This window comes from Scyliorhinus canicula, chromosome 3 (genome assembly GCF_902713615.1).
Source record: "Scyliorhinus canicula chromosome 3, sScyCan1.1, whole genome shotgun sequence".
In the NCBI taxonomy this organism is placed as follows: domain Eukaryota; kingdom Metazoa; phylum Chordata; class Chondrichthyes; order Carcharhiniformes; family Scyliorhinidae; genus Scyliorhinus; species Scyliorhinus canicula.
In genome coordinates this window covers 82,771,340-82,785,743 of record NC_052148.1, presented here as the reverse complement: position 1 = coordinate 82,785,743, position 14,404 = coordinate 82,771,340, and the positions used below count along the sequence as shown (strand labels likewise).

General features: G+C 44.1%; 1 protein-coding gene across 4 annotated transcripts in view; it reads right to left on the bottom strand.

Moving 5' to 3' along the window:
- Nucleotides 1-14,404, bottom strand: part of epg5 (ectopic P-granules autophagy protein 5 homolog (C. elegans)) — a 236,083-nt gene that overhangs the window by 104,374 nt on the left and 117,305 nt on the right. For all 4 annotated transcript variants that reach the window (XM_038790783.1, XM_038790784.1, XM_038790785.1 and 1 more), the window contains exons 16-18: nucleotides 11,763-12,022; nucleotides 8,431-8,571; nucleotides 7,350-7,494 (exon numbers count right to left, since the gene is read on the bottom strand). In XM_038790783.1, the coding sequence (XP_038646711.1) occupies nucleotides 7,350-7,494; nucleotides 8,431-8,571; nucleotides 11,763-12,022 (546 nt within the window). The remainder of the gene's footprint in view (nucleotides 1-7,349; nucleotides 7,495-8,430; nucleotides 8,572-11,762; nucleotides 12,023-14,404) is intronic.

Below are 14,404 nucleotides of genomic sequence, written 5' to 3'. Positions count from 1 at the left end.
GTCCTGCATCGTGTTAAGCTTTGCATGTTGCTAAAGCTGCACTAGAGCAGGCAAGTAGAATACTTTATCATTCCTGACCTGTACCCGTTAAGATAGTAGAAATACGTCGGGCAGGGTTTTCTGGCCCTGCCCGCTATCTTCCAGCCCCAATAAAGACGATTTTTTGCAGCAGGTTCCCTGGTGATGCGGCCATTGGGCAACACAAATGGCCACAGACTTCAGTGGGATCTTTTGGTGTCGCCGGTGGCCAATGGTAAGCCACCTCCGAAAAATCCCAGCCTTTGGGGTATTAGGAGACAAATCACCAGCCATAGAATACCCAGCCTCTTACCTGCTCTTGTATCCACAGCATATGCTGTTCAAAACTATTAATTAGTCAGCTATACAAGGAATGCATTCGTAAATAGTTATGCTGATTTATGTAATCTTGGACACAGTGTGTTGCTACGTATTATTAGGTGAGCACAGCCAATTGTGTTAACAACAAACATTGTTGTAAGGTGTATATAATAATCTTTATTATGTTTTATGAAGCCAAAGAAATGTATCTGGGAGAAATCATAGAGATGGCAATGGACACTGCTGACCCAGAAGAAAGCTGCCCTCAAAGAAATATGACTATTAGGTTCCCAACAAGAATACCAATTGTTAAAATCCACCTGTATTATTAGAAACTAACATCGAACCTTGTAGTTTACGAACACTTCACTTTATTTGATACTCTCCTTTGTAGGTTAGTAAAGTGTGAAAACCTAGTAATTGGGCATAGCATAGAGGGATGCTATTTTTGAGGGATGCCATTTTTGAGGGATTCTAAGTTTGTGTCAAGTATAAAGAGAATACGAACAGCAAAAGGGCACGACCTTGACGGCTTTTTGTGAAAAAATGCTCGTATGAGATTAGAAAGTAGATGTCACTCTCTCTACCAGATAAGGAACCATGGCATGTAAAATCATTGATACACTGTTGGACATACAAAATACATTATTTACATAAATATGTTAGGTTATCAACAGCCACGTAAACTATGCCTGGTTGGTCAAGAAAAGTTTACTCACAAGGATCCAGGTTCGAACCTGATCCCAGGTCACTGTCCATGTGGAGTTTGCACACTCTCTCCGTGTCTGCATGGGTTTCACCCCCACAACCCAAAGATGTGCAGGGTAGGGGGATTGGCCATGCTAAATTGCCCCTTATTTGGAAAAAAACAAAATGTTCCTCACACATAGAGCTGATGATGATTGGGTGAGGGAAGGGTTAATTGGATAACAGCCAGAATAAAAAAAAGACCTTGGCCTGGATTCTCCATCCCGGAGACTAAGTGTTGGTGCAGGGGCAGGATTCATGGACTTTCACGTCAGGAAAACTTGCGCCAAACCTGGACTGATTCAGCGTCTGTGGAGGGACCAGCACGGTACCATGTGAAACACAATCGATTCCAATGAAAAACAGTGAAGGATTCACCGGGTCCGTGATTGACACTTAGGAGGCTAATAAGTTAAAGCCGCATATGCACATTAAAATTGCCCCACACACTCATCTCAGCCAACAAGATGGCATTGGTTGTGCAGGAGCGCGCCGCTCCAGCCGATAGGTTGGCTGGGGCCAAGGGCACCTATGGGGTGGCCTGGGGATGTCTATATGACCCATGTCCCTAAGTTCACAGCGCACCGTCAGTAGCTTGTGCAGCTGCATGGCTGCCTTTCCAGCTGCGGTAACGGTGTTCCATGCCCATCCGCCCGACCCCACAACCCACCTCCTGGCCACCCCGTGCCACAACCCCCCGGCCCTGGCAGGAGCCCCCTGGCCAGCAGCACAACTGTCAGCAAACTATGGTGATAGAACATAGAACGATACAGTGCAGTACAGGCCCTTCGGCCCTCGATGTTGCACCGACATGGAAAAAAACTAAAGGCCATCTAACCTACACTATGCCCTTATCATCCATATGCTTATCCAATAAACTTTTAAATGCCCTCAATGTTGGCGAGTTCACTACTGTTGCAGGTAGGGCATTCCACGGCCTCACCACTCTTTGCGTAAAAAACCCACCTCTGACCTCTGTCCTATATCTATTACCCCTCAATTTAAGGCTATGTCCCCTCGTGCTAGCCACCTCCATCCGCGGGAGAAGGCTCTCGCTGTCCACCCTATCTAACCCTCTGATCATTTTGTATGCCTCTATTAAGTCACCTCTTAACCTTCTTCTCTCTAACGAAAACAACCTCAAGTCCATCAGCCTTTCCTCATAAGATTTTCCCTCCATACCAGGCAACATCCTGGTAAATCTCCTCTGCACCCGTTCCAAAGCTTCCACGTCCTTCCTATAATGAGGCAACCAGAACTGTACGCAATACTCCAAATGCGGCTGTACTAGAGTTTTGTACAACTGCAACATGACCTCATGGCTCCGGAACTCAATCCCTCTACCAATAAAGGCCAACACACCATAGGCCTTCTTCACAACCCTATCAACCTGGGTGGCAACTTTCAGGGATCTATGTACATGGACACTGAGATCCCTCTGCTCATCCACACTACCAAGAATTTTACCATTAGCCAAATATTCCGCATTCCTGTTATTCTTTCCAAAGTGAATCACCTCACACATCTCCACATTAAACTCCATTTGCCACCTCTCAGCCCAGCTCTGCAGCTTATCTATGTCCCTCTGTAACCTGCAACATCCTTCCGCACTGTCTACAACTCCACCGACTTTAGTGTCGTCTGCAAATTTACTCACCCATCCTTCTGCGCCCTCCTCTAGGTCATTTATAAAAATGACAAACAGCAACGGCCCCAGAACAGATCCTTGTGGTACGCCACTCGTAACTGAACTCCATTCTGAACATTTGCCATCAACCACCACCCTCTGTCTTCTTTCAACTAGCCAATTTCTGATCCACATCTCTAAATCACCCTCAATCCCCAGCCTCCGTATTTTCTGCAATAGCCGACCGTGGGGAACCTTATCAAACGCTTTACTGAAATCCATATACACCACATCAACTGCTCTACCCTCGTCTACCTGTTCAGTCACCTTCTCAAAGAACTCGATAAGGTTTGTGAGGCATGACCTACCCTTCACAAAACCATGCTGACTATCCCTAATCATATTATTCCTATCTAGATGATTATAAATCGTATCTTTTATAATCCTCTCCAAGACTTTACCCACCACAGACGTTAGGCTCACCGGCCTATAGTTACCGGGGTTATCTCTACTCCCCTTCTTAAACAAAGGGACCACATTTGCTATCCTCCAGTCCTCTGGCACTATTCCTGTAGCCAATGATGACCTAAAAATCAAAGCCAAAGGCTCAGCAATCTCTTCCCTGGCTTCCCAGAGAATCCTAGGATAAATCCCATCAGGCCCCGGGGACTTATCTATTTTCACCTTGTCCAGAATTGCCAACACTTCTTCCCTACGCACCTCACTGCCATTCTAATAGCCTGGGTCTCAGCATTCTCCTCCACAATATTATCTTTTTCTTGAGTGAATACTGACGAAAAGTATTCATTTAGTATCTCGCTTATCTCCTCAGCCTCCACACACATCTTCCCACCACTGTCCTTGACTGGCCCTACTCTTACCCTAGTCATTCTTTTATTCCTGACATACCTATAGAAAGCTTTTGGGTTTTCCTTGATCCTACCTGCCAAAGACTTCTCATGTCCCCTCCTTGCTCGTCTTAGCTCTCTCTTTAGATCCTTCCTCGCTTCCTTGTAACTATCAAGCGCCCCAACTGAAACTTCATGCCTCATCTTCACATAGGCCTCCTTCTTCCTCTTAACAAGAGATTCCACTTCTTTGGTAAACCACGGTTCCCTCGCTCGACCCCTTCCTCCCTGCCTGACTGGTACGTACTTATCAAGAACATGCAATAGCTGTTCCTTGAACAAGCTCCACATATCCAGTGTGCCCAACCCTTGCAGCCTACTTCTCCAACCTACACATCTTAAGCCATGTCTAATGGCATCATAATTGCCCTTCCCCCAGCTATAACTCTTGCCCTGCGAGGTATACTTATCCCTTTCCATCACTAACGTAAAGGTCACCGAATTGTGGTCACTGTTTCCAAAGTGCTCACCTACCTCCAGATCTAACACCTGGCCTGGTTCATTACCCAAAACCAAATCCAATGTGGCCTCACCTCTTGTTGGCCTGTCAACATACTGTGTCAGGAAACCCTCCTGCACACATTGTACAAAGAACGACCCATCTAATGTACTCTAACTATATCTTTTCCAGTCAATATTGGGAAAGTTAAAGTCTCCCATAACAACTACCCTGTTACTTTCGCTCTTTTCCAGAATCATCTTCGCCATCCTTTCCTCTACATCCCTAGAACTATTAGGTGGCCTATAGAAAACTCCCAACAGGGTGACCTCTCCTTTCCTGTTTCTAACCTCAGCCCATACTACCTCGGAAGAAGAGTCCCCATCTAGCATCCTTTCCGCCACCGTAATACTGTCCTTGACTAGCAGCGCCACACCTCCCCCTCTTTTGCCCCCTTCTCTGAGCTTACTAAAACACCTAAACCCCGGAACCTGCAACAACCATTCCTGTCCCTGCTCTATCCATGTCTCTGAAATGGCCACAACATCGAAGTCCCAGGTACCAACCCATGCTGCCAGTTCCCCTACCTTATTTCGTATACTCCTGGCATTGAAGTAGACACACTTCAAACCACCTACCTGAACACTGGCACCCTCCTGCGAAGTCAAATCTGTGCTCCTGACCTCTATACTCTCAATCTCCCGTACCCCAAAACTACAATCCAGGTTCCCATGCCCCTGCTGAATTAGTTTAAACCCCCCCCAAAGAGCACTAACAAATCTCCCCCCCAGGATATTGGTGCCCCTCAGGTTCAGATGTAGACCATCCTGTCTATAGAGGTCCCACCTTCCCCAGAAAGAGCCCCAGTTATCCAGAAATCTGAATCCCTCCCGCCTGCACCATCCCAGTAGCCACGTGTTTAATTGCTCTCTCTCCCTATTCCTCATCTCACTATCACGTGGCATGGGCAACAACCCAGAGATAACAACTATGTTTGTTCTCGCTCTGAGCTTCCATCCTAGCTCCCTAAAGGCCTGCCTGACATCCTTGTCCCCTTTCCTACCTATGTCGTTAGTGCCAATGTGGACTACGACTTGGGGCTGCTCCCCCTCCCCCTTAAGGACCCGGAAAACACGATCCGAGACATCACGTACCCTTGCACCTGGGAGGCAACATACCAAACGCGAGTCTCTCTCGCTCCCACAAAATCTCCTATCTGTGCCCCTGACTATAGAGTCCCCAATTACTAATGTTCTACTCCTTTCCCCCCTTCCCTTCTGAGCAACAGGGACAGACTCCGTGCCAGAGGCCTGTACCCCATGGCTTACCCCTGGTAAGTCCCCCCCCCCAACAAGTATCCAAAACGGTATACTTGTTACTCAGGGGAAAGACTGCAGGGGGTCCCTGCACTGACTGCTTCTTCCCAGTCCCTCTTATAGTTACCCATCTATCTCCAGTCTTTGATGTAACTACTTCCCTGAAGCTCCTATCTATGACCCCCTCTGCCTCCCGAATGATCCGAAGTTCATCCAGCTCAAGCTCCAGGTCCCTAACACGGTTTTTGAGGAGCTGGAGTTGGGTGCACTTCCCACAGATGAAATCAGCAGGGACACTGACGGCGTCCCTCACCTCAAACATTCTGCAGGAGGAACATTGTGATGTTGGACACTTTCCGTACCTCCTCCCCTCTCTTCCTTCCCAGCGAAGACGTCGGTGTCACTACTTTTAAAAGCACAAGAGAACCGTGCTATCGGGAACTCGGCCCATCAGAGGTGGAGAATTGCAGAGACCCTGGAGAATACCGGGTCAGGCCTGCTAACGATGTTTACTATACGTGCGTTCCGGACCGCATTCACACCGCTGTCGAAGTGACAGAGAATTGCAATTTGGCGTCAAATCATGCCTGCCGCGATTTTGGCGTCGGAATCTATTCTCCGCCCAATTGTGTTTCCCGATTTCACCATCAGCCAATGGAGTATCCTGCTCCCTCATTTTGATTTTTGCATGATGGAGAGCAAGATAATCCAGAGACAAGATTAAAACAAGGGACAAGGGAGAGAGAAAGAGAGAGAGAAGAAAAAGATTCAAAAGGCCAAAGCTGCGAGAGAAGCTTTGTGTGCTCCGTCATTCAGATCTTAACATGAGAGTATATTCTATGTTAAACAGTGAATTATTGCCTGGGTTTACTGACATAATACAAACTTAAAAAAAATTAAATATATGGATTTCTTTGACATAATGAAGGCATTTGATAACCCACAAATATTTAATTCCCCAGAGCCAGAGAGTTTTCCCAGTAGTTATAATGAACTTATAATGCCATTAAAAACCATCAGTTTCACACCATTCAACAAGATGCAACCTTTTCATGCTTTTCATTTTGGGAGCCGACCATCATGTGAGATGACTCAAGAGGGCATTCAATGATAATTTGAATAGAAAAAATGTGCAGGGGTACGGGGAATAGGCAGGGGAATGGTACTTAGTCATACTGTTCATTTAGAGAGCTAGTGCAGACACAATGGCCCGAACGGCCTCCTTTTGTGCAATAACAATTCTGTGATTTGTCCCTTGGTGGTCATGTGTGTGTTCTTAGTCAAGGTTTTACAGCAAGACTAGTAGCGTAAAAGAGTAACTTGTCATCACTTTAGTGAATTCCAAATGATTGCAGTCTGGGGGACTGCACAACATTTGGAGAACTGGCAGCAACTTTGGGATTTCTGCATTTTAATGTCCACATCAAGTTTGGATGTTGCTGCCCATTTTAGAGACAAATACTGACAGTTTCATTATCATTACTATCACAATAGTAATCACTAGTTCAAAGTGGCAGTACTTACACGTATCTATGGCAACAGAGGGGAGGCAGTGGCGTAATGGTATTTTCACTGGATATTGCTCTGGGGACCCAAGTTTGAATTCCACCACAGTGGATGGTGAAATTTGAATTCAATTAAAATATGGGAATAGAAGTCTAATAATGACCATGAAACCATTGTCGACTGTTGTTAAATCCCATTTGGTTCACTAACGTCCTTTAAGGAAGGAAATATGTCATCTGGTTGACATGTGGTTGATTCTTAAATGCTCTTCTCAAATGGCTTGGCCTAGAAGACTACTCAGTTCAATGGCAATTACAACAAAAGGGAAACAAAAATACTTTGTTGGCTGCAAAATGATTTGGAACATCTGGAGGTCATTGAAATGTACCATATTAATGTAAGTTTATTATTTCTTATGGATGATTATTCCTTTGTATTCACCCTTTATAACTAATGTTTCTTTTTACCTGGATCATACTGTTTAACAATTTAATGTTTTCTCCATAGCTGATCCCAGTCAAATGTTGTGCTACTTTCTGGGTCACCTGTTGAGTCACTCCCTGAAGCACACCACTGTCAGTCTGAAGAAAAAGCTGCAGACATATTATAAACCTACGGTGGAGGAAGAAACAAATGATGAGTTTTGCAATTTGCTTAATATTAAGTTGCCTAATCATAATAATAATCTTTATTAGTATCACAAGTAGGCTTACATTAACACTGTAATGAAGTTACTGTGAAAATCTGCTGGGAATTGAGACAGAAAGTACATTATAACAGATTAATTGGCATATCATGAAGGCTACCAACAAATGAGCTGGCGCACTTTGCCGTGTAACAAGTCAGGATTGATGGAGCAGCTGGTCTTTTTCCGCCCTTTGACTTTTAATGCGATAATGTAACTGCAATCCGCCTACCAGTCACATAAAAAGTGCAGCAGGCTTACTTTAGTGTTTAAGAACATGCAGCGTTCATGATACAGAGGTCTAAAATATGTGTAAATAACCAATATTGCCTAATTTTCATTAAGTCAATCAGGTCAATTACTTAGTTTGCTGGAATTCAGTTAAAATAGAAAAAATTATAATTTATGCAAAATTGTTATTTTACCAATTAACCTGGGGCCAATATAAGGATTTGCTCAGATGTCAACAATTCAGGATATCAAATAACAATCAGCTAAATGGTACAAATGTTAGTTCAGATAATTCATTGAACAAATTAAAACAATTTTGTTTGCGATAGCATACTTCTCCAAGTTTGTTGATGAAGGTCAAGTAACTTTGTGACAATAGTTAGACAGTAGCTAAATTAAGCTGGTTAAATGACTCAAATAAGAATTTAATGCAATATTAACCTATGCATTAAAATTAGTAACTTAAGGAAATTAAACACCTAAAATCAGTAGGATACATCAGTTAATTTCTAAAGTTACAAACTGGCTGGCATGCCTTCTAACATCAATAGCCATGACTATGAACAAGAAATATATTCTAATGAATGCAAGTCTATTACTTTCAGTGGAAAGTAAGATAGGTTCTACTTAACTGTTCATTTTTCAGAAGATAATACTGACATGGGTAGAAGAGTGGCAAGATCTTATCCAACACATGGACTACTGCTTTAAGATGTTTTGATTGTACTAGGACACCCAGCAAAGGTATGCCTTCTGAGCAGAATTTGTCAACGCTGAAATAAATTTTATACAGAAACAAATTCAGAAGGTCATAACACTGACTTTATATCTTTGAATCAAACAATCAGTATATAAAGTTACCATTCAAACCCCTTCATTTGGTACATGGTGTAATAATTAACAACAGGTCCAGGGTAAAGTGGCATAATAATAATCTAATAATAATATTTATTGTCACAAGTAGGCTGACATTAACATTGCAGTGAAGTTACTGTGAAAATCCCCTATTCGCCATATTCTGGCACCTGTTCGGGTACACAGAGGGATAATTCAGAATGCCCAATTCACCTAACAGGAGATTTGTAGGAGGAAACCGGAGAACCAGAAGGAAACCCACGCAGACACGGGGAGAACTTGCAGATTCTACACAGAGAGTGATCCAAGCCGGGACTCGAGCCTGGGACCCTGGCGCTGTGAAGCAACACTAACCACTGTGCTACCGTGCTGTCCGTAATCAAATAAGTGTTAACATATTGCTCTGGAGGTGAAAGCCATTGTATTGTTTTTGTTCCCCAACAAATGTCAGACTTAACAATTAGGTAAGTCACCTACTATCATTTGCAGTTGGTGTCTTAATTGGACACAACCATGTCTATTAGTGGCCATAATTCATGATATATGAATGCATAAAAGGATGTTACAGCTATGTCATTCTATGTGCAGCTGCTTTCACAGTTTAGAACTTCACTCCAAAGTCTACAAAGGCTGTAAAGGAAAAATAAACAACCTGATTGCATGTAGTATCCAATAAACAGTACATATGTCAATGTCAGGGGAGTATGAAATCATACTTGATTCCACGATTGCCATTTTGCTGCCCAGATTCACAGATGGATTTTAGAGGTCGCCATATTCCCACTCCCCACTACAACTGAAAGGCATTCGTCAGCATGCCCATCCAAAACCTGGCTGCCACAGTGATATGGTGCTAGAAGCAGCTTTAATTGTTCCATAGTGGGACATTTCCCCCCCCCCCCCCATCTGGGAAGGTATCCTGCTCCAGTGAGCTGCCAGCCAATATGTAGCCCCAGAAACACTAGTACTGAGTGGTGGCTGCTGCTCAAACTACAGGCAGTCCTTGAGGAAGAAGACTGATGGAGTTCAGACTTAAAAGTTTAAGTCTGAGATTTTGGATGGCAGACCACAGTGAGTGGGGGAGAGGGGTGGGCAGAGCCTGGTTTGAAAGGACAAGGAGGAGGAGTATAATCCTGGGGTTATGGACACAGCTACCCCCCCCCCCCTCCCCCCACCCAAATATCAAAAATGATATCCCGCCTTCCAGCCAGAGAGCAGCCCGCATATTGAAAACAGCCAAGCTGTTACTTTGCCTCTTTTCCCCTGCCTATAGAATTTGGCCACTCAAGTGACTCAATAGATCTAAACCTTCTCCAGCCACTGTAATGTGGAAAGCTCAAAGGTAGGCAGAAAGGCGGCGAGAAGGCCACACGCTTTATTATACGAGCCCCCTTACCCCAACACCCCTCCCTTACAAATATGTAAAGTCCAGCCTGTAGAGTTTCATTGTTGCCAATGGAATCATACTCCAGGTTGGATTATTGCCTTTGGAGTCAGAGCAACAAATTGAGAAAATTGAAAAAGGTGAAGGAATAATGATAAATGAAATAAATCCTGCAGCAAAGAATTCTCAAACACGGTACAACAGTGACAGACAAAAAAAAATAATTAAAGAGGATTTCAGTGCTGCAGTATTACAGATACCAGAGGAGGGGGAGAATAGTGATCACGTGAAAATCTTTTTTTCTTAATAATTTTATTGGGATTTCTAACATTTAGGTCACAAGATTTATACACAAGGTTCAGAGCCATTGGCAAGAACACAAAAGAAGAAACCAAGCAACAGCAACTTCATAAACATCTGAACCATAGGTTGCCACTTTCCCTGTGACCCAGGTTCCCGTACTCTCATTCTCTTATTTACATTTATATTTAGAATCAATGCCAGAACTCTTTATTTATATTTACACTCATTTTGATGGGGGGGGAGAGAGAGAAGGAGACCTGTCCCCCCACGGAGTTTTTGAGGGAGGTTCGGATGGTCCGCCCTCTTGGTGGGGGTGGGGGGGGGGGGGGGGGGGGGAGAGAGAAGGAGACCTGTTCCCCCACGGAGTTTTTGAGGGAGGTTCGGATGGTCCGCCCTCTTGGTTTTCCATTTGTGGGAGAGGTCTGTTTCCCCTCTGCTGAGTGGAATTCCTCCCCGTCTGACCTCTGCTGCTGTGCGTGAGCTCCCTTTCATCCGGCGGCGCTCCTTGCACCCCCCCCCCTCCTATCTGCGCCCCCCCCCCCCCCCCCCCCCCCCCACCGCACACGTCCTCAGAGGTTTGTGAACTTCTTCCTTGTACCGTGGAATCTCTCCTCGGATCCTCTGATTGAGAATTTGATCTTCTCTAGTCTCAGGAACATTGCCTGGTCTGAGAGCAACTCAGGTCCTGGGTGGCGTTGCCGAATTCCAACCTAGCAGAAGTCTCTGGCTGCCAATCAATGAGGTGAAAGTCAAAGCATCTGCTCCTCCCCCCCCCCCCCCACCCACTGATGTAGAGCTCTGCATGCTCTGACCCCCAAGGGCCGCCACAGATGGGCACAGCTCCATCGCGACCCCCACAACCCTGGAACTGGCCTCAAAAAAGGCAACCCAGAACTACCCGATTCCGGGGCAGGACCAGAACAAGTGGGTGTGGTTGGCCAGGCCCCACTGACACCGCTTGCATTTATCCTCCACCTCCTGGAAGAAACCCCTTATTCGTGTCTTAGTGAGGTGTGTCCTGTGCACTACCTTGAGCTGCATCAGACTTCGCCCAGCGTAAGAGGAGGTGGAGTTGATCCTGTCCAGAGCCTCGCTCCAGAGTCCTCCCCTTATCGGCATGCCCAGCTCCTCTCCCCCATTTCCATCTGGTCTCGTCCAGTGGGGTCCTGACCTTTCCCATGAGTCATCCATAAATGTCCCCACATTTGTTGTCCCTAACCAGCCGAGCCCTACCATTGTGTCCAAAAGTGTGTGTGTATCTCTGGACATGAAAATCTTTTAACCTCTCATGTTGAATGGCATAGCAACTGTATTCACTGGAGTATTAAGGAAGAATGTTAACAGTTCTTTGTAGTTACTATATTTTTAAAAAGGTATAGTTAGTTCTACTCTTTAATATGACATACTCAGTGTGCATTATACCTGTGACCTATTGATGTTATTGACAGCGCAAGATAACAACCAATAGGAATGCCAGCTCTTACAGCTTTAGAAAGAGGATGGAGGGTAGGTGATTCATTCATTTCGGGTGCAGTAAAAGCGTTGTTAATAGGTGGCCAACCCTCGTCGTTGCATGAATGATTATTGTGCAGCTTCAATCTGACAACCAATTCCCATGCCCAGTGATTAAATAAGGCTTCAGGGGTCTGATTCAGGCGAACAACGTTAGCCAAATATGACACCTAAAATGAAACAAAGGATCAAAAAAGTTAATATGGATATAGATAAGCAGAATACTTTAAAAGTTTAATAATCACAAAATCTTTATTAACAGAAGTTTTGCTGAAAAACATACATGCTGTTGATTGGGACAGATTTGCAAGAATATCAAATCTAAAGGGAACAATAATTTATACAGTATGAGAAAGAGGGTGCTGTTCAGTTGGCAAAAGGGCTCTAACTAGTAGAGGCACTGCAATGGAGAATACACCAGGGAACAGTTAACTGCCTAGCTATGACTTAATTCAAACCAGGCAGGTTGACTTTGATCAGTCAAGGAATTGTCATAGGAATGGACCAGGGAATGGCTGTACTCCAAGCTTTTGTTTAGTTTGCAAAGGACAGGGCCCTGTGTGTGAATATATGTAGCTTCCAGCACTCGTAAGTGAGCCATACTACAAGTCTGACTGATGATATTAGTTTACTGATTATACTGAATTATTGAAGTACATGTGAAAGTTTAGATAGTATTGTGTCTAGGAAAGGTATAATATACTTCAAGGCTATTTTTGAAAAATCATCTTGTAATTGAAGCTGGAGAATTTAAATTCAGTTAATAAAACAAATCTGGAATAAAAAACCAACATCAGATGATCATGAAACTTGTAAACTGTCTTCATTAATTGCTTTCAGGGAAGGAAATTTGCCATTCTTATCCGTTCGGCCTCTATGTGACTTCAGATGCACAGTACGCAACTGATTCCTAACTGCTTGAGCAAATCACTCAGTTTTATAAAACTGCTACAAAGTCTAATATCCTATGGATCAGATGAAATTTCTGATTAAGTCCTGCCATATAATAATAATAATCTTTATTGTCACAAGTATGCTTACATTAACACTGCAATGAAGTTACTATTAAATGCCACGAGTTGTCACATGACTCCGCCTGTTCGGATACACAGAGGGAGAATTCAGAATGTCCAAATTACCTAATAGCATGTATTTCAGGACTTGTGGGAGGAAACCGGAGCACCCGGAGGAAACCCACGCGGACACGGGGAGATTGTGAAGACTCCACACAGACAGTGACCCAAGCCGGGAATCGAACCTGGGACCCTGGAGCTGTGAAGCAACAAGTACTGCCCACTGTGCTACCGTGCTGCCCCTGTCCAATCGTGAACGGTGGTGGACAATTAAATAACTAATTGGAATAGGAGGCGCTATGGTCATCCTGACCCTCAATGATGGCAGTTCAAAAGATTTCAGTCAGAAGTGCCGAGTGGATGATCTATCTCAGTCTCTTCTTGCGGTTCCCAGAATCACTAATGCCAGTCTTCAGCAAATTCAATTAATCCTGAATGATACTGAATTGGCTGAGTCACTGGATACAAGAAAGGCAATGGGCACTTACAACATCCCAGCAGTAGTGTTGAAGACTCTACAACTAGTAATGTCTCTAGCCAAGCTGTTCCAATACAGCTGCAACGGTAGCATCTACTTGCCAATGTGGAAAATTTTCCAGGCATAACTTGTCCACAAAAAGCAAGGTGAATTCCATCTGGCCATTTACTCCCAGTCTATTCTGCACCATCAGTAAAGTTGTGGAAACTCTCATTGACAGTGCTATCAAATGGCACTTACTCACTATAATCTGCTCGCTGATGTGCAATTTAGGCTCCTCCACAACTACTTGTCTCCAGACCTCATTACATCGTTGGTCCAAATATGAACAAAATAGTTGAATTCCAGAGGTGAGATAAGTGTGACTGCATTTGGAATCAAATCACCTCAACTCAAGAAAACATTACTGCAGAGGTTTCTCAGGGCAGTGATCAAGGCCTGTGCAATCTCAGCTGCTTCCGCAATAATCTTCCCTCTGAGGTAAGGTCAGAGTGGGAATGCTTGCTGATGATTGCAGAGTATTTAGTTCCACTCACAATTCCTCAAATATGAAGCAATCATGCCAGTGGGCAACATATTATTCAGGTTGGGGCTGATCAGTGACATTCTTACCACACAAGTGCTAGATAATCATCATCTCCAACAACAAAGTCTATCTTTGTTGGACAATCTAAACTGAACAGTTTTTTGATTAGTAATAGCCAATTGATGAGGGTAAGCCATTGATATGGTGATGATGAATGCCCAGAAAAATGGATTGATAATTTGTTACATAATAGGCTATCAGTAAAGTTGAAGTCCATTGAGTAGTAGCATTAATAGTAAGTAGGCTGAATGATAAGAAACAGAGTAGCGGTGAACAGCTGTTTTTAATCATAGAATTTTCTTTACAGAGCAGAAGGAGGCCATTCGGCCCATTGAGTCTCTTGGAAAGAGCACCCTACCAAAGGGCAACACCTCCACCCTATCCCCATAACCCAGTAACCCCACCCAACCCAAGT